The 21,606-nt window shown below is 44.8% G+C and overlaps 1 protein-coding gene across 1 annotated transcript; it reads right to left on the bottom strand.

The window, feature by feature from the left end:
* Positions 1 to 1,441: 1,441 nt before the first annotated feature.
* On the bottom strand, positions 1,442 to 19,779 carry CARD9 (caspase recruitment domain family member 9). The gene is made up of 11 exons (XM_070758888.1): positions 19,590 to 19,779; positions 16,316 to 16,453; positions 14,291 to 14,616; positions 12,730 to 12,909; positions 10,893 to 11,045; positions 9,370 to 9,495; positions 7,664 to 7,855; positions 5,531 to 5,572; positions 4,453 to 4,501; positions 3,793 to 3,868; positions 1,442 to 2,056 (listed from the first exon to the last, which is right to left on the bottom strand). Exons 1-11 carry the CDS (start codon positions 19,777 to 19,779, stop codon positions 1,960 to 1,962), a joined length of 1,569 nt encoding a protein of 522 aa, XP_070614989.1. The 3' UTR covers positions 1,442 to 1,959.
* Between the last annotated feature and the right edge of the window lie 1,827 nt (positions 19,780 to 21,606).

The raw sequence follows: 21,606 nt of genomic DNA, 5'->3' as shown, positions 1-21,606 counted from the left end.
CATATCGGAGGCAGGGAAGCATATTGGGACTGTGGGGAATGGAGTAGGGAAGGCAGGCTGGGATGGGGAGGGGGCCAGGGGCAGTTAGGTAAGCAGCAACCTTACAGGCTTATCTGGCAGGCAGATCAGGGGTGCAACGCTTCACGCAGACAAACTGCAGAGCAGACACTGGGTGGAGCAAGGCACGCGATGGCAATTGGGGTCCAGTTTGGGACGTGGCCAGCCAGCCATCGCTACCAGTTCGGCGAACCACTGGCACCCACCACTACCAGTATGCATAAACTGGTCTGAACCAGTAGCAGTTCACCCCTGGCCCTGGATGAAGTGCACAAGTGTTTCTCTAGTGCCAAGAATCTACTCAAATACTTATCACACACCTAATTACAATCCAATAAGGCACAGGTGTGAATTTTGCCCATTCAACCTGTGGGTGGATGTATACTGTATTATCAGCCCAAACCTTTCTTTTTATTACCATAGTTTGTTCAATACCCTAATTTGTGAAACCAAATTGTATTGATTTGAATCACATTACAATTTTAAAAAATCTGTTGTGTGGTCATTATTTTCTTACAAATCTGTCCACCTCTTGCAAATTCTGCAGAGTACATTCATGTAGGAGTGCAAGTGTATTTAGTTCCATGTACTGATACAATCACAAACCTTTCAATCTGTCACCGGAACTGCAAAATACATGGCTATAAACTCAAAATAATTTTAAGTGCTGCTGGAAATACATTCCTGGCCTTGGTAGGGAAAATACCTGGTAGTAACTTTGAAACTGGGTTGTTGCTAAGCAACCAATCAGAAGTGGAAAACTATCTGTAATGCTGACAAATTCAGCTAGCATGACTGGGTGGCATTACCACATAAATATACCAGGAACAGCCTATATATTGTTCTGTCTGGGTCCCTCCAGCAAACACCAACCCAAAAAGAGAATCCAGACACACTGGTAAAAATCAAAGGCAGTTTATAGAATTCAAAGCAAACACAGGTAACAGAAAATGTCCTTACACACAGGAACACGCTGAAACTTCAAAGCTGTTTCACGAAGGCCATGAAGTAAAACAGGATTCTTTCTGTCAAAAACAACGCTGGAGATAACAAACATACGCCTCCCCCAAGTCTTCTAGGCCACAAGCCAAGATCAGAGACGCCGAGAAGCAAAGCGGGGTCACAGAACTTTCAAGTTGATAACGCTCCACATGGCTAAAAGGGCTTGCCTGCCTTTTAAACCCTGCTGAGGAGAACCACACCCAAACCCAGCTGTTGCCAATTCAGTGATGCCAATACCTTTCTAATTGGTCCCATCTCTGAGCTGCACGTTTCCGTCTCATGTCAATTATAGCCTGTGCTTCCTCATCCAATGAAGCCAGGCTACTGGCTGGGGAGAGCCCCCCCCCCCCTGGGGCTCTCAGGCTGCTCCCCCTCATCCTCTTCCTTTTTTTTTAATATATTTTTTTATTGATTTTTAACAATTTAAAATCACACAACATAAAACAAATATATAAAACTCATCCTCTTCCTGGCGTTCCTCTCCCCCGTCTGCCTGGTCCTCCCCCTCCTGTTCACTGTCCTCCTCCTCCAGGCCTGGATCCAGCAGAGACGCAGCCGGTCCCTGAGGAGCCTCAGGCTGAATCACAACATATATATATATGGGAAATCTGAAATCCACGTGGATGAAGGTGTGGCTAAGCCCCACAGCTACTGATTCTTCTTTGGCTGGAACCCAAACCTGCTCCAGATCCCCAAGTCCTTGAGACAGCGAAGGAATCTGGACAGCAATCATTTGGTCAGCTGGATAGGAATGTAAAGTCTAGGTGGTCTCAGCAAAATAATTCACTTATTTAGCTCTCCTGCTGCCCCTGTTGCTTGTGAATGAGAAGAGGATGGGTTGGATATTGGCTGAAGAGTCGCCTTGAATTCTCCACTTCTCCCTCCAGGTAGCTGACAAAGTCAGGAGCCTTCAGTGTCTGTGTTGTCACTTCCTGAGGAATGTTCCCAGTAAGCTTCATGATGGCGGCTCTCCTGCACCCTTCGTAGAGCTCTCTTTCTGCAAAGAGGATGCACATCGATTTAGAGCCGTGCTTCTCAGTTATTTTCTGTTACTTCTTCCCCAGGAAGAAGCAAACATTTCATGCTCCCCACATCTCCAATCTGGGCCCCAATGGAATTTTAGTGTTAATATTTATTATTTTACTTCTTATAAGCTGCAAACAAACTATTAGCTGGGGAAGGCTGCTCTACCCACTTACCTGGGAATACCTCCGGAACCGCCTTCTACCGCACGAATCCCAGCGGCCAATAAGGTCCCACAGAGTTGGCCTTCTTCGGGTCCCGTCGACCAAACAATGTCATTTGGTGGGCCCCAGGGGAAGAGCCTTCTCTGTGGCGGCCCCGGCCCTCTGGAATCAACTCCTCCCGGAGATTAGAACGGCCCCCACCCTCCTTGTCTTTCACAAATTACTGAAGACCCACCTATATTGCTAGGCATGGGGGAACTGAGACATCTCCCCCAGGCTTTTATATTTTATGTTTGGTATGTATGTGTTGTATGGTTTTAACTGCTGGGGTTTTTACATATTTTTTATTTCAATATTAGATTTGTTTCAATGTTACACTGTTTTATTATTGTTGTGAGCCGCCCCGAGTCTTCGGAGAGGGGCGGCATACAAATCTAATAAATAAGTCACACTGAACTCAGTGGAGCCTGTTTTCGATTAAGCAGGCATAGGCTACCGTGGTTAGGGCCCCCTTTGGACATGGGGCTAGGCCAGCTTCATTAAGCTGATGTTTTGGGGTCGGCCTGGTTCATAAGCGCCGCCTCTGCCGGGCACTCACAGCGTATGGTGTGGAAGGCTTTAGGATGCCATTCAAAGCTTTCGCCCAGCTACCGAGAATGCTCATCCAGCAGCAGATTTGCCATGCCACTCATGGCTACCGTGGCACCCGCCAAGAACAAGAAGGACTCGCGCAGCCACCCCGCCTGGCTGCCTTCTTTCCCGGGCTCAGAGCAGCCTTCAACTGGGAAAATGCTCCCTGTGTGGGAGGATCCATTGAGAGGGACTACGCATGTTCCCCAGGGTCACACATGCCCCCTGGCATCGCACATACCCAGAGGGGCATGCCTCACTATTTGAGAAAGACTTGTTTAGAGGAAGGAACACGGCTGCTGCTTCTGTCGGGCTAAAAACACAGATGATTTGTGATAGCTCTTGCCAGTTTGTGGCGTTTCCTTCTCATGCCAACCATCATAGCTGTGCACACCCCTCTCCTGTCCTTGTAGGACCATGGATCTTTGGAGCCCCCGGCTGCAGAGAGGAGATGCATCTTTGTGTCTTGCAATCTGCCCTCAAAGCACAAAACTCAGCAAGCTTTTTAAGTCCCTGCAACTTACTAAACTGACATGGCTTCTCTAAGAGCAACAAACAACATGCCGGTTTGGGTGATCATCAGTTTTAAGATTAACTGATGGGTCCAACAGTTCTCTACCTGTCCTATGACACCCTTAGCTAACCTTGAAATCCCTAACCCTTGGCAGGGTCTTCATTCTGACATGATGCCTCCCCTCCCCTTAGAGATTCTTGAAGGCTGCAACGGTCAAGTGTGGAAAAACGATCATAAATCACTTTTCAGTGCCGTGACTTCTAATGGTCACTAAATGGACTGTTGTAAATCAAGAACTACCTGTAATTGTATCCATCACTGTAATTTGGATTTGATTTGGATAAATGATAGGGAAGGGCTTTTTCTTCACCAGGGATGCAGTGCCAAAGGAGATTTACCTACCTCCGATAATGCTCAAAACTGTCCTTCATCCGCCGGTAGCCTTTCTCTGGCAGGTCCCCATCCACTGGGCTCCTTCCTGGAGGAGGAGAGCAAGAATGAAGCTCTGAGTAATACAAAGTTGCACAATTGGGAAGCTCTCAGCAACTCAAGAGAAGGTGAAAACCGCAGGTTTGACTCTTCCAGTATTGTGAATTTGGAATTTCTCCAAATAAGGGAGTGATCGGGATGATAATCAAGTTTGAAAACTGATCACCAAAACACACTTCAGGGGTCTGCAAATACTCCCCTTGCATACAAGTCTAATTCAAAAGGGCTGGAGAACCATTAAGACCAGACAAGACTAAACAGTCTTGTCAGATAAAAGAAAACGGAATCTGCTCCAAGTGTCTGAAAGGGCGGTTGGTTTATTTCTGGACATGGATCTAGCTGGTTTCTGAAATGGGACTAAACACATGCCCCAAACAAGCTTGGCTGACAATTCACTGGTGTAGAGGAGGGGCAGGCGTGATAGATCATGGTAACCTCTTGTGATCCATTGCTAGGACTTCCAGGATCAAAATCCTCCTTGCAATTGAACTGCAGAGCAGGAGGAAGGAAGGAAGGAAAGGGGAGGGGAAGGGAGAGGGAGAAAGAAGAATAGCTAGTTGCAGATAAACATACTTGGTTTGGTGCCTTTTCTATCTTCATCGGGATTTCCATGGGGCGTCAGCTTTAGGCAGGAAATGGGGAAAAGAGTACAAAATGAGAATATATTCTATTTTTGAAGGAATATTACTTTTTTGTTTACGAAATGCAAAAAATGATTTTTCTGTAATAATTTTAAATTAAACCTCCATTTTAAGGTGCTTACAAGCCACAGAACTAAACTTCAAATGAAATCCATCCAACAAATCCAGAAGAGATGGAAATTTTATGTCATCATTTCAAAAATAGTGTTCCCTCGATTTTCGCAGGTTTGAACTTCACGAATAGCCTATACCAAGGTTTTTCAAAAAATATTAATTAAAAATAACTTTGCGGGTTTTTTTCCTATACCACGGTTTTTCCCACCCAATGACGTCATATGTCATCGTCAAACTAATAATTTTTGCAAATAAATAACAAAAAAAATAATTATTGTTAATAAATAATTATGTTTATAAATATCAGGATCACTAAGTGTCATATTCAATGGTGAGTACCAGTAATAATGGTGAGTAAATGGTTGTTAAGGGAATGGGAAATGGTAATTTAGGGGTTTAAAGTGTTAAGGGAAGGCTTGTGATACTGTCCATAGCCAAAAATGGTGTATTTACTTCCGCATCTCTACTTTGCGGAAATTCGACTTTCGCGGGCGGTCTCGGAACACATCCCCGGCGGAAATCGAGGGAACACTGTATAGTGAATTCCTGCTGTAACTCAACATTGCTTTGTGGGTTGTTGTTATTTCTCCGTTCTAATTGCCAATGCATCATTCTTAAACTTGGAGCAGGCAGAAATCCAGCCTTTTTGCTTAATGTATGAATTGGTGCATGCAAACCCACAAAAGATGAAGTCATTAAACAGCTGTAATTTGCTGTGTGAGTGCAGTCTGCAACGTAAGCCACTAGGAACTGGACCATTTCCAGATTCCCCTTCCTCCCATATGACCCCCTCCCCCCAAGATAGTAATAGCAGGGTCTTTGCTTGTAAGTATCTGCAGCTCTGCCCAAATGGGGCAGGAATAGTAAAAATAGGGAAGCAAATATTCATAATTTACCTCTTGAGAGCTGCGGGATGAGTTTTCGTCAAGATCCGAAGTCTGGAACAACAAGAAGTTAATTAGTAAGATGTTAAAAACAGCTCACGGTGATGGTAAACCTTTTTTTCCCTCGGGTGCCGAAAGCACGTGCGTGCACACTATCGTGCCTGTCCAAGCACACAACCATAATTCAATGCCTGGGGGAGCGAAAATTGCCTCCCCTATCCCCCATAGGTCCTCTGGAGGCCAGAAACAGCCTGTTTCTCAACTTCTGGTGGGCTTCATGGGCCCGTTTTTCACCCTCCCCAGGTTCCATTTGAGTGCTTCTTATACACCAAATGCAGCCCCTCCCAACTTTGGCCTCTGCCTCCCAGCAATTTACCTCCTTGCAGCAAACAGCCAGGTTCCACTTTAGCACAGCCTGATTAAAACAAGCAACTGCTTGTCTGTTGAATCAACCTCCCAACCCTCAGCTGATTTAGGCTGCTCCCTATTGCTGCGCAGGCCTCCTGCAAAGCAGGCAAATTGCTGGGAGGCAGAATATTTTTCCCCTTGTGCTAATCAAGCTCTGCTGAAAACTAAACTAAAGCAGACTGCTGTGCTGGGAGGCAGAGGCAGATTTCCTGGGAGTGCTTTATGAGTCTTATTTTCTTCTTTGTGTCCTTTCACTGTAAAATTTCTGTCCTGAATCAACAATTAACGGGAATTTAAAAAGCAGGTCACTAACTTAATCAAAATGTTACTGGAAGGATAAAAAGAGAAGAGGGAAAAAGCTTTACATCTAACATTACATGCTGAATAAATTACTGATTCTGATTACAGTACCAATCTATGCAAAGAAAAAAAACATTAAAACAGTTCCAAACTGGTAAAATTTCATATTATTTCCCATATCCATGCACTAACGTATATCTTGTTTTCCTCCTCCCAAAAAGGAGGTGCGTCTTATAGTCCAGGGCATCTTATACTCTGAAAAATACGGTATTTATTATTCCTGCATACTACCCTGCTCCCAGTAAAGTGCCATTCCATAACAGGAACCAGCAAGGGACATGTCATTTCTCAGATACCATGCCACCCACTGTTGTAACTGGCCAGGAATGAACATTCACATGAATAGCAATAACACTTAGACCAATGTTTCTGAACGTCGGCCATTTTAAGCTGTATGGACTTCAACTCCCAGAATTCTCCAGCCAGCCATGCTGGCTGGAGAATTCTGGGAGTTGAAGTCCACGCATCTTAAAGCAGCCAAGGTTTAGAAACACTGACTTAGACTTATATACTGCTTCCCAGTGTTCTTCAGCGCTCTCTAAGCAGTATACAGAGTCAGCCTCTGGGTTCTCATTTTACCCACCTTGGAAGGATGGAAAGGCCGAGTCAACCTTGAGCTGGTCAGGATTCAATTCAATTCAATTTATTAGATTTGTATGCCGCCCCTCTCCGAAGACTCGGGGCGGCTCACAGCAGTAATAAAACAATAATATAGTGAAACAAATCTAATATTTAAAAAGCATATAAAATCCTATCATATTAAAAAGGAAGCAGCACATACATACCAAACATAAATATAAAAAAATATTTAAAAGCCTGGGGGAAAAGGTGTCTCAACTCCCCCATGCCTGGCGGTATAGATGGGTCTTGAGTAATTTATGGAAGACAAGAAGGGTGAGGGCAGTTCTAATCTCCGGGGGGAGTTGGTTCCAGAGGGCCGGGGCCGCCACAGAGAAGGCTCTTCCTCTGGGGCCTGGCAAACGACATTGTTTAGTCGATGGGACCCGGAGAAGGCCAACTCTGTGGGACCTTATCGGTCGCTGGGATTCGTGCAGTAGAAGGCGGTTCCGAAGGTACTCTGGTCCACTGCCATGTAGGGCTTTAAAGGTCATAACCAACACTTTGAATTGTGACCGGAAACTGATCGGCAGCCAATGCAGGCCACGGAGTGTTGTAGAAACGTGGGCGAATCTGGGAAGCCCCACGATGGCTCTCGCGGCCGCGTTCTACACGATCTGAAGTTTCCGAACACTTTTCAGAGGTAGCCCCATGTAGGATCAAACTACTGGGTAGGGGCAGAGTTTGCCTGCTATACTACATTATAACCACTGCACCACCCCAGCTCCTTTCCCAAGGGCCCTTTTCCCGACAACCTACCATGGCGGAGGGATCGCGGCACAGCCGTTTCAGCTGGGTTTCGGCACTCAGCAGCTGTCCTTCTTTCTGGAAGAGCTGAAGCTGCAGTTCGTCACAACGCTCCCCGAGTTCTCGGATCTGCTTCCGGTAGCTGTCTTTCTCCCTCAGGCCTTGGGAGTATTGCTTGTGGCATTCCTCCTGGGTCAGAAGAGCCTGCAGCCATCCCATCAGGGAGCAGGCAAAGAGAGTTATATTATATTATATTATATATATTATATTTATTCGATTTGTATGCCGCCCCTCTCCGTAGATTTGGGGCAGCTCACAGCAATAATAAGAACAATATACGGTAACAATCCAATAACTAAAAAACTAAATAATAAAAAAACTTTAAAAAACCTTATTTAAAATAAAACATACACTCAAACATACCATGCATAAAATATATAGGCCGGGGGAGATGTCTCAATTCCCCCACGCCTGATGGAAAAGGTGGGTCTTAAGAAGTTTACGAAAGGCAAGGAGGGTGGGTGAGTTGCCAGAAAAGCCCACCAACCGGGCAGACTGAGCCAGCCAGCACAAAGGCAAGAATTCACAGTCCTGGCTGGAGGCACACAGAACGCTGGACCCCAAATGTGAGCTGATGGAACACAATTGCTGTGCTCATGTAACACCTCACACCTAAACAATGCGTTCCCCACACTTGCCACAGAATGGTTCTTCTCACCGGATGCTGAACCACAAGTAGAAATTTAGATTTGTTGTAAATTGTCTTTTGCACTTTGTTGTGAGCCGCCCCGAGTCTGCGGAGAGGGGCGGCATACAAATCTAAATAAACAAACAAACAAACAAACAAACCACGCAAAACCATTTTAGCACAGTGTGTGTTGGACTACCTCAGTTGAGGTACCATCCTTGGGATCTAAGTGACCTCCAGATCAGTGTTTATCCCAGGCATGTTTAAATTCAGTTACTGTGGATTTACCAACTACATCTGCTGGAAGTTTGTTCCAAGGATCTACTACTCTTTCAGTAAAATAATATTTTCTCATGTTGCTTTTGATCTTTCCCCCAACTAACTTCAGATTGTGTCCCCTTGTTCTTATGTTCACTTTCCTATTAAAAACACTTCCCTTCTGAACCTTATTTAACCCTTTAACATATTTAAATGTTTCGATCATGTCCCCCACTTTTCCCTCTGTCCTCCAGACTATACAGATTGAGTTCATTAAGTCTTTCCTGATACGTTTTATGCTTAAGACCTTCCACCATTCTTGTAGCCCGTCTTTGGACCCGTTCAGTTTTGATCAATATCTTTTTGTAGGTGAGGTCTCCAGAACTGAACACAGTATTCCAAATGTGGTCTCACCAGCACTCTATATAGCGGGATCACAATCTCCCTCTTCCTGCTTGTTATACCTCTAGCTATGCAGCCAAGCACCCTACTTGTTTTTCCTACCGCCCGACCACACTGCTCACCCATTTTGAGACTGTCAGAAATCACTACCTCTAAATCCTTCTCTTCTGAAGTTTTTGCTAACACAGAACTTCCAATGCAATACTCAGATTGAGGATTCCTTTTCCCCCCAAGTGCATTATTTTACATTTGGAAACATTAAACTGCAGTTTCCATTGTTTTGACCATTTATCTTGTAAAGATAAAGATGCATTCCGGGAGTTGAAATCCAACCCGTCAGGTTGGATGGGAAAAATAGAGCAATCCTTACCTGATCTCTTTCAGTAGCCACCTCTTCCAGCTGTTTTAAAATAGCCTGGATACGATTTTGGTAAATTTGATTATCATTTTGCAAGGAAGTGCATCTCAGTTCAAGCAACTCTTTCTCTCCTACAAGCTGGCAAAATAATGCAATGCAAGTCAATGGGAGAATCTCTGGCGATTGTCTCAGGCAAAGCAAGTTTCCTTAGCTAGATTTTGAGTGAGAAGAGGAATGGACGTATTTACCCGAGCGTTCCTTTTAAAAACCTTCAAGAAAAGAAACAAGAATGATTCTGCTTGGAACATCACCCATCAATCTGCTCAGGCAGCTTCAGATTTTCAGAGCCTTGGTGACGCAGTGGTTAGAATGCAGGCTACTTCTGCTGAGCACCAGTTTGGCAGATCAAATCTTAGTAGGCTCAAGGTTGAGTTAGCCTTCCACCCTTCCAAGATCAGTAAAATGAGGACCCAGATTGTTGGGGCCAATATGCTGACTCCCTTTAAACCACTCAGAGAGGGCTGTAAAGCACTGTGAAATGGTATATTGGGCTAAATGCTAAAGCAAGGGTCTGAGCTCCAAATCTAGTGACTTTTAATTATTAGATTTGTTATATATTGTGTTATTACTGTTGTGAGCCGCCCCGAGTCTACGGAGAGGGGCGGCACACAAATCTAATTAATAATAATAATAGTAATAATAATAATAATAATAATAATAATAATAATAATAATAATGTTGTGGTTAGCTCTGGCCCAGCTCTTGCCCCAAGGACTGTGGATGTGGGGGAGACATCCACATGCTGCAGGCCTGTTTTGCCCCCGGTGGAATCTGCTGATGAAGGCTCTTCTGACCAAGAAGACATGAGTGACAGGGAGGAGGAGAGTGTGGCAGAAAGCTCAGAAGGAGATCAATTATCTAGCTCCTCCTTGGATTCAGAACAAGAGTTAATGATACAGCCACGCATGGGGAGAGCAATGCATAGGCAACAACAACTGAGAGATTATTATCAAAGAAAATGAGGCCACCTGTGGTTGGGTGGGGCTGTGGTAATTAGTGAGGCTGCTATAAATAGCAGCCTGTGGGTTTGGCCATTGTGGAGGATTGTCTGATCGTTGTGTGTGACTGCTTTACTGACTTTGACTTTTTGTGTGCTGATTTTTCCCCGCTTTGAAACTAAACCAGAGCAAAGTGTGTTTCACTTTGTGAAAGAAGAAGGACTGTGAATTGCCTCACAGCTGCAAGCTAAGTATCACAGAACTGATAAGGGACTTGTACAAATTACCAGTTTGTTTGGAGACGAGTGCTCTTTGCTATACCAAAAGAGGGCTTGGTTTAAGTGAATTTTCATTATAAAGAACATTGTTTTGAATTTTCAAACGTGTGTGTGTCTGAAATTTGTACCTGTGAATTTTTGGGAGGATTCTACCAGAGAGCCCGACCGAACAAATAATAATAATAATAATAATAATAATAATAATAATAATAATAAACAACAAGAACAACGTTGTGGCTTTGTAGGCCTGACCACTTACTTTATCCCTCCCCTCTTTGGCTCTCTGGAGTGCTTGGCGTAAATCGCAGGTGGTGTTCACCAGCTCCTGCTGCTCCTTCAGCACCCGCTTCCACTCGGCCTCCAGAGCCCGGAGAGGAACCCCGTCCTTCTCGGAGCTGCCATTCTTGGTGACCTAGAAGAGAGGAAAGGCATGAAATAGGCACCGCTTCACATTTGCCCTCTTTGTGAGCTGTGGTGGCACAGTGGTTAGAGTGTAGTACTGCAGCTACTTCTGCTGACTGCAATTTGGCAGATGGAATCTCACCAGCCTCAAGGTTGACTCAGCCTTCCGTCCTTCCAAGATCAGTAAAATGAGGAGCCAGATTGTTGGGGGCAAGAGGCTGACTCTCTGTAAACCGCCTAGAGAGGGCTGTAAAGCATTATGAAGCAGTATATACAGGGTGCGTACCAAAAGTAATGCAATTATTTTTTTAAAATAATTTCTGGAACAGATTTGCACAAACATTTAAAATTCTTCAAAGTACTGTCCTTGGGCCTCTGTACATTTTTTCCAGCGACTCTGCCATAACCGGTACGTGCCCTGGAAGGCATCTCTGGGGACCTCTCACAAGGTCTTCGTCATGGCTGATTGGATCTCTTCTATGGACAAAAAATGGGTTCCTTTCAGTGCTGGGAACAAAAAGAAGTCTGCTGGGGCATCGTCAGGACTATAGGGGAGTGGGGCAGTGTTAGCACCTGGTGTTTGGCCACGAACTCGCGGACTTGTAGCGTATTGTGGCAAGGAGCGTTTTTCATCCATAGAAGAGATCCAATCAGCTGTGACAAAGACCTTGTGAGAGGTCCCCAAAGACGCCTTCCAGGGCATGTACCGGTCATGGCAGAGTCGCTGGAAAAAATGTGTAGAGGCCCAAGGATAGTGCTTTGAAGAATTTTAAGTGTTTGTGCAAAACTCTTCAATAAATTACTTTAAAAAAATAATTGCATTACTTTTGGAACGCACCCTGTAAGTCTAAGTCTTCTCTTTTTTTCCTTCCCTGGACAGAAGTGGAAACCCAGCCCTTGACTTCAGCATTGCAACCGCTCCAAAAGGCCACAAGCGACAGTGACATTGTCAGTGAGGAACCAAGATCTGCCTAATTTTACAGACCGTTTGACAAAGCGTAGCTGTGTTCAGAGAAATGGAATCACGTTGACCCGATAATAGTATTGATTGATTGATTGATTGATTGGATTTCTATGCCGCCCCTCTCCGAAGACTCCGTTATGCATAAAAGGGATCAGAACTTCTGGGATATTTAAAGGGGTAAACTGTTATGAGTTGATTCCATGGGCCGGGGTGGCGCAGCAGGTAGAGTGCTGTACTGCAGGCCACTGAAGCTGACTGTAGATCTGAAGGTCAGCGGTTCAAATTTCATCACCGGCTCAAGGTTGACTCAGCCTTCCATCCTTCCGAGGTGGGTAAAATGAGGACCCAGGTTGTGGGGGCAATAGCCTAGCTCTGTTAAAAAGTGCTATTGTTAACTTGTTGTAAGCCGCCCTGAGTCTAAGGAGAAGGGCAGCATAAAAATCAAATCAATCAATCAATCAATCAATCAATCAATCTCTAGAGTGGAGACAAATTAATAATAAACAGCCAACCTATTTGCTGAGATCCCTTTCAGCAAATCCCTCCTTTTTGCAAAGCTGTCCAACTTAAGTTCAAGAAAGTAAGACTTTCCTGTAGACTTTCCCATCAAAATCCGCATCCCCATCAAATCCTTTTTATCGGCAATTTTGTCCAGAGGGCCCCAGATGTTTGCTGACCCTCTTCCCACCCCATTCTGCCAATCGTTCCCTCTTCCTGAATTAGAAGAGACCTGTAAGGTGCTCTCCAGCTCCTTGTTCTTGGCCAATAGCAGGTCCTTCTCTCGTTGGATTTCCCACACCGCCTCGTGGCTGGGCCGCTGCTCCATGGCTTCTTTCAGGTTCAGCGTGTTCTTCCGTTCCAGGCTGCAATGATCTTCAGCCTTGATCAGGCTGTGCCGCAAGCAGTCAATCTTTGGGAGGCAAGAAAGGGAGGATATTATCATGGGAGGGGCATCAATTCCCGCATGCAGCCTCCTTTAAAAAAAAAACAATTAATTTATTTTTTTATTTATTTATTTGTCAAACAATTATAGGGTGATAATTTGTACATATTAAACATTATTATTATTATTATTATTATTATTATTATTATTATTATTATTATTTATTAGATTTGTATGCCGCCCCTCTCCGTAGACTCGGGGCGGCTCAAAACAGTGATAAAAACAATACGGAGTCTGCAAAGAAGGGCGGCATACAAATCCAATAAATAAATACAGGCTAATGCAGCTAACAATTGAAATAAAGGATTGCTCAAGGCATACATTTGTAAAAACACAACAACATCTTTATTCCTCTTTCTTCCCCTCAAATATCATCTTTGCACGCAGTGCCTTCTTTTCTCATCTCTAGCTTTAGTATGAAAGTAAAGTATCTTGAAAGTCATACAAACACATTCCACAAGTCATTCTAAAATTTATGAGCTAATCAGGGTTAGCCAGGAGTCATAAAAGCAGGCAATAAAATCACCCAATGTATAGCTTACGCTGGGAGCTGATCTTGGTCACACCCATCTTGAGATGGCAAGATTGACGAACTCAGCTTCTCTTCCGTTCACAACCCGGATGTGAGATAGATGATTAACCAGTTCCTCACCTTCTAATATTTCTTCCCTAACACTTGCTCCCTTCTTCTCTGAAAGCGTCTGAAGTAAGAGTTAATCCACCTCAGATCTTCTAGAACTGGAATGCATCTCCACTTCATCTGCCTCCCCCCCTTTCTGTCTGTAAATCAGGCCCTTCTACCAATTCATAATGGCTCCCCACTTCGGAATCTGAATAATATTCAGGCTGAACGGGAGTATACACAACAGTATATACCAACTCATGATATTCCCAGCTTCACATCAATCCTAACAGTCCATCCCTGGCCTGCTCTGTTTTCCCTTGCCCAAAGGAATTTAATTTAATTTTAATTTAATTTATTAGATTTGTATGCCGCCCCTCTCCGAAGATTCGGGGCGGCTCACAACAACAATAAAAACAGTATAACAATGGAACAAATCTAATAATAAAATTACATTTAAAAACCCCCAACAATTTAAAAACCATACAACACATACATACCAAACATAAAATATAAGAAAGCCTGGGGGAGATGTCTTAATTCTCCCATGCCTGGCGATATAGGTGAGTCTTGAGTAACTTGCGAAAGACAAGGAGGGTGGGGGACGTTCTAATCTCCGGGGGGAGTTGATTCCAGAGGGCCGGGGCCGGCACAGAGAAGGCTCTTCCCCTGGGGCCCGCCAAACGACATTGCAAGAAAGCAAGAAAGGGCAACAAAGCATCCTACCTCCAGCTGCAGGTCCCGATTCTTCATCAGGGCCACATTCTTCTCCTCGCTCTGATTGGCGTACTTCATGGCCAGCTTGTAGTTCTCCTCTCGGCACAGCATCAGTTCCTTGCTGAGGGAGTCCCTCTCCTCCTTCACCTTGTGTGCCCGCTCCTGGTACTTGCGTAGGACACTGTCCCTCACCCTCATCTCCTTGATGGTGTCCTCCTTGGTGCTGAGAGTCACGTTCAGCTCCTGGACCTTCTGCCTCTCTTCTCGGATGGCCGCTTGCAGCTTTGAGACCTCGCTCATCAGCACTTCCATTAGGCCGGACTCTCCTGCCGTGTCTGCACAGCAGAGGAAACCAGGTGAATGAGAGCAAAGAGTAAACCCAAAGATGTAGACCAAGGTATTTCCCAGGTTTCAGTACTTTGCCAGATACTTCCCATGGCTAAAGTCTTGACTGTCAAGCTTAAAAAGACATTTTTGCTATTGCAACTATTATCACTTCTCAACTTTCCAATGAACCATTGGGGGAAGGGGGAGGGAAAGGATACATAGTGTTGTGGTTAGCTCTGGCCCAGCTCCTGCCCCAAGGACTGTGGATGTGGGGGAGACATCCACATGCTGCAGGCCTGTTTTGCCCCCGGTGGAATCTGATGATGAAGGCTCTTCTGACCAAGGAGACATGAGTGACAGGGAGGAGGAGCGTGTGGCAGACAGCTCAGAAGGAGATCAATTATCTAGCTCCTCCTTGGATTCAGAACAAGAGTTAATGATACAGCCACGCATACGGAGAGCGATGCATAGGCAACAACAACTGAGAGATTATTATCAAAGAAAACGAGACCACCTGTGGTTGGGTGGGTCTGTGGTAATTAGTGAGGCTGCTATAAATAGCAGCCTGTGGGTTTGGCCATTGTGGAGGATTATCTGATCGTTGTGTTTCGTGACTGCTTTACTGACTTGGACCTTTTGTGTGCTGATTTTTCCCCGCTTGGAAATTAAACCAGGGCAAAGTGTGTTTCACTTTGTGAAAGAAGAAGGACTGTGAATTGCCTCACAGCTGCAAGCTAAGTATCTCAGAACTGATAAGGGACTTGTACAAATTACCAGTTTGTTTGGAGACGAGTGCTCTTTGCTATACCAAAAGAGGGCTTGGTTTCAGTGAATTTTCATTATAAAGAACATTGTTTTGAATTTTCAAACGTATGTGTGTCTGAAATTGTATCTGTGCATTTTTGGGAGGATTCTACCAGAGAGCTCGACAGAACACATAGAAAGTAAGAAAGTTTCAGGAATCTAGATGGGAACCAAGGACACATCAGTAGGTGTTTGCCAGAACGTTTCCCGAACATTCCCATAACAATGCCAAGAAACTCCATTGGACAATGTGGGTGGGGGGTGGGAAGAGGTACACAGAAAGTAAAAAAGTTTCAGCCATCCAGGTGGGAACCAAGGACATTTCAGCAGGTATCTGCCAGAACTTTACCGGATGTTCCCATAACAATATCAAGAAACTTCATTGAATAATAGAGGAGAATAGAGGAGCCGGGGTGGCGCAGCAGGTAGAGTGCTGTACTGCGGGCCACTGAAGCTGACTGTAGATCTGTAGGTCAACGATTCAAATCTCATCACCGGCTCAAGGTTGACTCAGCCTTCCATCCTTCCGAGGTGGGTAAAATGTGGGGGCAATAGCCTAGCTCTGTTAAAAAGTGCTATTGCTAACATGTTGTAAGCCGCCCTGAGTCTAAGGAGAAGGGCGGCATAAAAATCTAAATTAAATAAATAAATAAATAAATAAATAAAAGTGACTTGGTCTCATAGAGGGAGGGAGAACTTGAACTTGAACTATAGTACATGGGTCTGCGCAGGAATGAGTTAGTTCTGGTTTTGCTTTCATTCTGTGCTGAAATAATGTACTCAATGAAACTTGGCATCGATTGTTTCGTCAGTGCTTGCTAGATTGGGTTCATCAATCAGAACCTTGACATTGACTCCAGTTGACCAAAGACCCCCGTAGACTTACCGAAAGCAAAGTATTACCTATGATCATGGAGAAGACCCGAGTGGGGTCGTTGCCTGTTATTTTCTTGTAGAGATGTGGGTAGTACAACTCCAGACTCTCCAGGAAAGCCACAAAACCCTTTTTGCCCGTCCTCTGGAGAAGATCTAAGAGCAGCCCTAAAAACATGGACAGAGCACAAACTGTTTACAATCCCAACTTCTGGACTGGTCAGATGGTTGTCTCTCTCTCTCTCTCTTACTCACTCTTTCTCACTCTCATTCTCACTCTGTGTGTGTGTTCCAGCATAACTCTGGAATGCCTGGAACAATTTTAACCAAACTTGCTACACAGATGACTCACTCTCTGTAAAGAAATACAGTGATACCTTGTCTTACAAACTTACAAACTTGGTTCCGGGATGAGGTTCTTAAGGTGAAAAGTTTGTAAGACGAAACAATGCTTCCCATAGGAATCAATGGAAAAGCGATTAATGCGTGCAAGCCCAAAATTCACCCCTTTTGCCAGCCGAAGCGCCCGTTTTTGCGCTGCTGGGATTCCCCTGAGGCTCCCCTCCATGGGAAACCCCACCTCTGGACTTCTGTATTTTTGCGATGCTGCAGGGGAATCCCAGCATCGCAAAAATGAGCGCTTCGCTGGCAACGGAAGTCCGGAGGTGGGGTTTCCCAGCGAAGGGAGCACTAGTGAAATCGCAGCACCGCAAAAACACAGAAGTCCTCAAAACCCCACCTCCAGACCTCTGTGTTTTTGCGATGCTGCAATTTCACTGAGGTTCCCCTCGCTGGGAAACCCCACCTCCGGACTTCCGTTGCCAGCGAAGCACCCGTTTCTGCGCTGCTGGGATTCCCCTGCTGGGATTCCCCTGAAGCATCACAAAAACATGGAAGTCCGGAGGTGGAGTTTCCCATGGAGGGGAGCCTCAGGGGAACCCCAGCAGCGCAAAAACGGGTGCTTCACTGGCAACGGAAGTCCGGAGGCGGGGCATCCCAGCAGCGGCGGTGGATTTGTAAGGTGAAAATAGTTTGTAAGAAGAGGCAAAAAAATCTGAAACCCCGGGTTTGTATCTCGAAAAGTTTGTATGACGAGGCGTTCGTAAGACCAGGTATCACTGTACTGTGGCAGGTAAGACACCCCTAAGACACCTCAGTGTGTGTTGGTGTGTACGTCTGTGTCTCTGTGTGTGTTCCAGCATAACTCTGGAATGCCTGGGCCTTTGAAATGAAAAGGAATGAATTACAGTATATCTATAGTGTCAAAGCACAGTACTGTTGACAGTGATAGTATGCATTTAGGATTTGAGTTCTGTTAAGATACACAGCTTCTATTGTACAGCACAGTGGAGTTGATATGGTAACAGCTTCACAGTGCTCCACAAGAGGGCTCCCTCTGGTAAGGGGGATTTGCTCTTAAAAAACAAACAAACCCAGGCTAGTAAATAAACAATAGCAACGGATTTGAAAGGTGTTTAGTCTCAGTAAAAGGTAGAGATGTTGTAGCAAAAACTTCAGAAGAGAAAGATTTAGGGGTAGTGATTTCTGACAGTCTCAAAATGGGTGAACAGTGCAGTCAGGTGGTAGGGAAAGCAAGTAGAATGCTTGGCTGCATAGCTACAGGTAGAACAAGCAGGAAGAGGGAGATTGTGATCCCGCTGTATAGAGCGCTGGTGAGACCCCATTTGGAATACTGTGTTCAGTTCTGGAGACCTCACCTACAAAAAGATATGGATCAAACTGAACGGGTCCAAAGATGAGCTACAAAAATTTAAGGTCAAACTTTCCCTCCAGGAAATTAGTAAAAATTAGGAAATTAGTAAAACCCTTTACTAAAAGAGTTGGAATGGGCCTTTATTTCTGACAGTCTCAAAATGGGTGAACAGTCCAGTCAAGCAGTAGGGAAAGCGAGTAGAATGCTTGGCTGCATAGCTAGAGGTATAACAAGCAGGAAGAGGGAGATTGTCATCCTGCCGTATAGAGCGCTGGTGAGACCACATTTGGAATACTGTGTTCAGTTCTGGAGACCTCACCTACAAAAAGATATGGATCAAATTGAACGGGTCCAAAGACGAGCTACAAAAATGGTGGAAGGTCTTAAGTATAAAACGTATCAGGAAAGACTTAATGAACTCAATCTGTCTAGTCTGGAGGACAGAAGGGAAAGGGGGGACATGATCGAAACATTTAAATATGTTAAAAGGTTAAATAATGTTCAGGAGAGGTGTTTTCAGTAGGAAAGTGAAGACAAGAACAAGGGGACACAATCTGAGGTTAGTTGGGGGAAAGATTAGAAGTAACATGAGAAAATATTATTTTATTAAAAGAGGAGTAGATGCTTGGAACAAACGTCCAGCAGACGTGGTTGGTAAATCCACAGTAACTGTATTTAAGCATGCCTGGGATAAATATAGATCCATCCTAAGATAAAATACAGGAACTAGCATAAGGGCAGTATAGATGGACCATGAGGTCTTTTTCTGCCATCAATCTTCTATGTTTCTAAATAAAGCAGAAAACTTTCTAGTCCTTGTCAGGTTCATGGGAACCTTCAGGTCCCTGTGAAGAGAGAAGGATGGAAGATCAGACAAGATTGCTTCTGATTCTTACAAAGGCTGCCAGATAAAACTCCATCCTGGAAGCTTCTTGTTTGATGCCTATGGAGATTCATCTGAGTCCTGGTTGTCCCAAAGGGGCTTTTTTTTCAAGAGGCAATTGGACTTCCTGGTTTTCCTTTGAAAACGTTTCACTTCTGATTCAAAAAAAGTCGCTTCAGCTCTGACCATTCCCCACCATCCCGTCAGAGCTGAAGAAGCTTCTTGATCAAGAAGCAAAAGCTCTTCAAACCAGGAAGTCCAGTTGCCTCTTGAAAAAAGCACTGTTGGGACATTCATTCGTTCATTCAGTCATTCATTCATTCATTTATTAAATTTGCATGCCGCCCCTCTCCGCAGACTCGGGGCGGCTCACAACAGCAACAGAAAAACAGTGTAAAATACAAATTCAATAATTAGAAAGCTAAAAACCCATAATTTAAAAACATTCACACAACATACCATACATAAACAGTATAGGCCTGGGAAAGATATTTCAATTCCCCCATGCCTGACGACAGAGGTGGGTCTTAAGGAGTTTGCGAAAGGCAAGGAGGGTGGGGGCTGTCCTAATCTCAGGGGGGAGCCGGTTCCAGAAGATCGGGGCTGCCACAGAGAAGGCTCTTCCCCTGGGACCCGCCAAACGACATTCTTGTTTGATACATTGTGCGAACTCGGACTTGTTGCAAAGCCAGAAAATCGGCGGGTACCTGTTTTCCTTTTACGGAGTACTAGGCTGGGATCATTCAGGACCTGCTCCTCGTCATCGTGGTTGATGACTCGGCACTGCCGGAGGTAAGGCGTTATTCTGGAAGGGTCGATCACCGAAATCAGCTTCACGCGGAAACTTTCCAGATTGTTCCAACAAGTTTCACCATCCTCATCCTCTGGATCTGACATGGTGGAGGCAGAAAAGCCGAGGCTGGACGCAGGATCTTCTCGGAAAATGCTGGAGGAGGGTGTCTCCAACTGGGAAGAAAATGGGACATTAGCAAAATTGATACTTCATTGATACTTTTTTTTCCTTCCTTCCTTCCTTCCTTCCTTCCTTCCTTCCTTCCTTCCTTCCTTCCTTCCTTCCTTCCTTCCTTACTTACTTACTTACTTACTTACTTACTTACTTACTTACTTACTGTATTTTTCAGAGTATAATATGAATCAGAGTATAGGTTTTGGGGGAGGAAAATCTGCCTAGCAGTTATTCATCTGGCTAGCGTCCTTAGTCTGGTCAGCTTCAGCACATTATTTTATCCCCTGGTTAGGACTTTAAAAACCTTGTTCGGAGAGAGTAACAACGAAAGAGCTTGCAAGCCAATAAGAACTGGAAACAGAGTTAGCACCTCATTAGGGTGGAAATGACTGACCCAGAATTCAGTGAATAATTGAATTGAATAAAATCCAATCTCTTCAGGATTGATTCCACCTCTCTTTGGTCACTGTTGACCAAAGCCAACATGGTGAACCACTGGGTGAATTAAATCAATTATTTCAGAGGCCAACCATGGCACACCTGAGAAGTCATGGAAGAAGTAGTGTTCACAATTGAACTAAGCCATTTTGTAAGGTTTAAACAAAGAAACCAAATAATAGTTTGGGATTGTGAGTGAATCAGGACAAATATCATTCTAGGCTAGTTATTGGGACCAGAATACTAAACTTGAGCAATCGATAATGTTAAACCCAGTTGGGATATTTGGGGATAGCTGCAACCTATTGACATCTGCAGGTATTTTCCTGGTAGCTACATTTACATTCAAACACTGGGTTTTTTTTTTTTTAAATTAGAAGAATTGCAGCCAAATAATAGTGCTGACTTCCCATTTTCGTTTGACATTGACTCAGTCCAAAAAGCCCACAATGTGTTTCCTAAGAAGAACAAAGGACGATGAGTTAGCACCTCGTTAGGGTCAGCACAAAAGTGAAATTGTCCCTCTGAGCATGCGCGGAAGTGAAATTGTCCCTCTGAGCATGCGCGGAAGTGAACTCGTCCCTCTGAGCATGCGCGGAAGTGAACTCGTCCCTCTGAGCATGCGCGGAAGTGAAATCGTCCCTCTGAGCATGCGCGGAAGTGAAATCGTCCCTCTGAGCATGCGCGGAAGTGAAATCGTCCCTCTGAACATGGGCGGAAGTGAAATCCTCCCTCTGAGCATGCGCGAAAGTGAAATCCTCCCTCTGAGCATGCACGGAAGTGAAATCCTCCCTCTGAGCATGCGCAGAAGTGAAATCGTCCCTCTGAGCATGCGCGGAAGTGAAATCATCCCTCTGAGCATGCGTGGAAGTGAAATCCTCCCTCTGAGCATGCGCGGAAATGAAATCCACCCTCTGAGCATGCACGGAAGTGAAATCCTCCCTCTGAGCATACGCAGAAGTGAAATCGTCCCTCTGAGCATGCGCAGAAGTGAAATCGTCCCTCTGAGCATACGCAGAAGTGAAATCGTCCCTCTGAGCATACACAGAAGTGAAATCGTCCCTCTGAGCATGCGCGGAAGTGAAATCGTCCCTCTGAGCATGCGCGGAAGTGAAATCGTCCCTCTGAGCATGCGCGGAAGTGAAATCATTCCTCTGAGCATGCGTGGAAGTGAAATCCTCCCTCTGAGCATGCGCGGAAATGAAATCCTCCCTCTGAGCATGCGCGGAAATGAAATCCTCCCTCTGAGCATGCGCGGAAGTGAAATCCTCCCTCTGAGCATACGCAGAAGTGAAATCCTCCCTCTGAGCATACGCAGA

This window comes from Erythrolamprus reginae, chromosome 8, assembly GCF_031021105.1.
Source record: "Erythrolamprus reginae isolate rEryReg1 chromosome 8, rEryReg1.hap1, whole genome shotgun sequence".
Classification (NCBI taxonomy): domain Eukaryota; kingdom Metazoa; phylum Chordata; class Lepidosauria; order Squamata; family Dipsadidae; genus Erythrolamprus; species Erythrolamprus reginae.
This window is presented reverse-complemented; position numbering and strand designations above follow the sequence as displayed.

Excerpts from the sequence above, each read along its gene's own strand:
- CARD9 (XM_070758888.1), bottom strand. The coding sequence starts at position 19,779 with ATGTCAGATCCAGAGGATGAGGATGGTGAAACTTGTTGGAACAATCTG. Across the intron at positions 11,046-12,729 it reads AGCTGGAGAGCACCTTACAG|GTCACCAAGAATGGCAGCTC; the intron begins GTCTCTTCTAAT and ends CCTCTCTTCTAG. Across the intron at positions 5,573-7,663 it reads GCCGCGATCCCTCCGCCATG|ACTTCGGATCTTGACGAAAA; the intron begins GTAGGTTGTCGG and ends TTGTTGTTCCAG.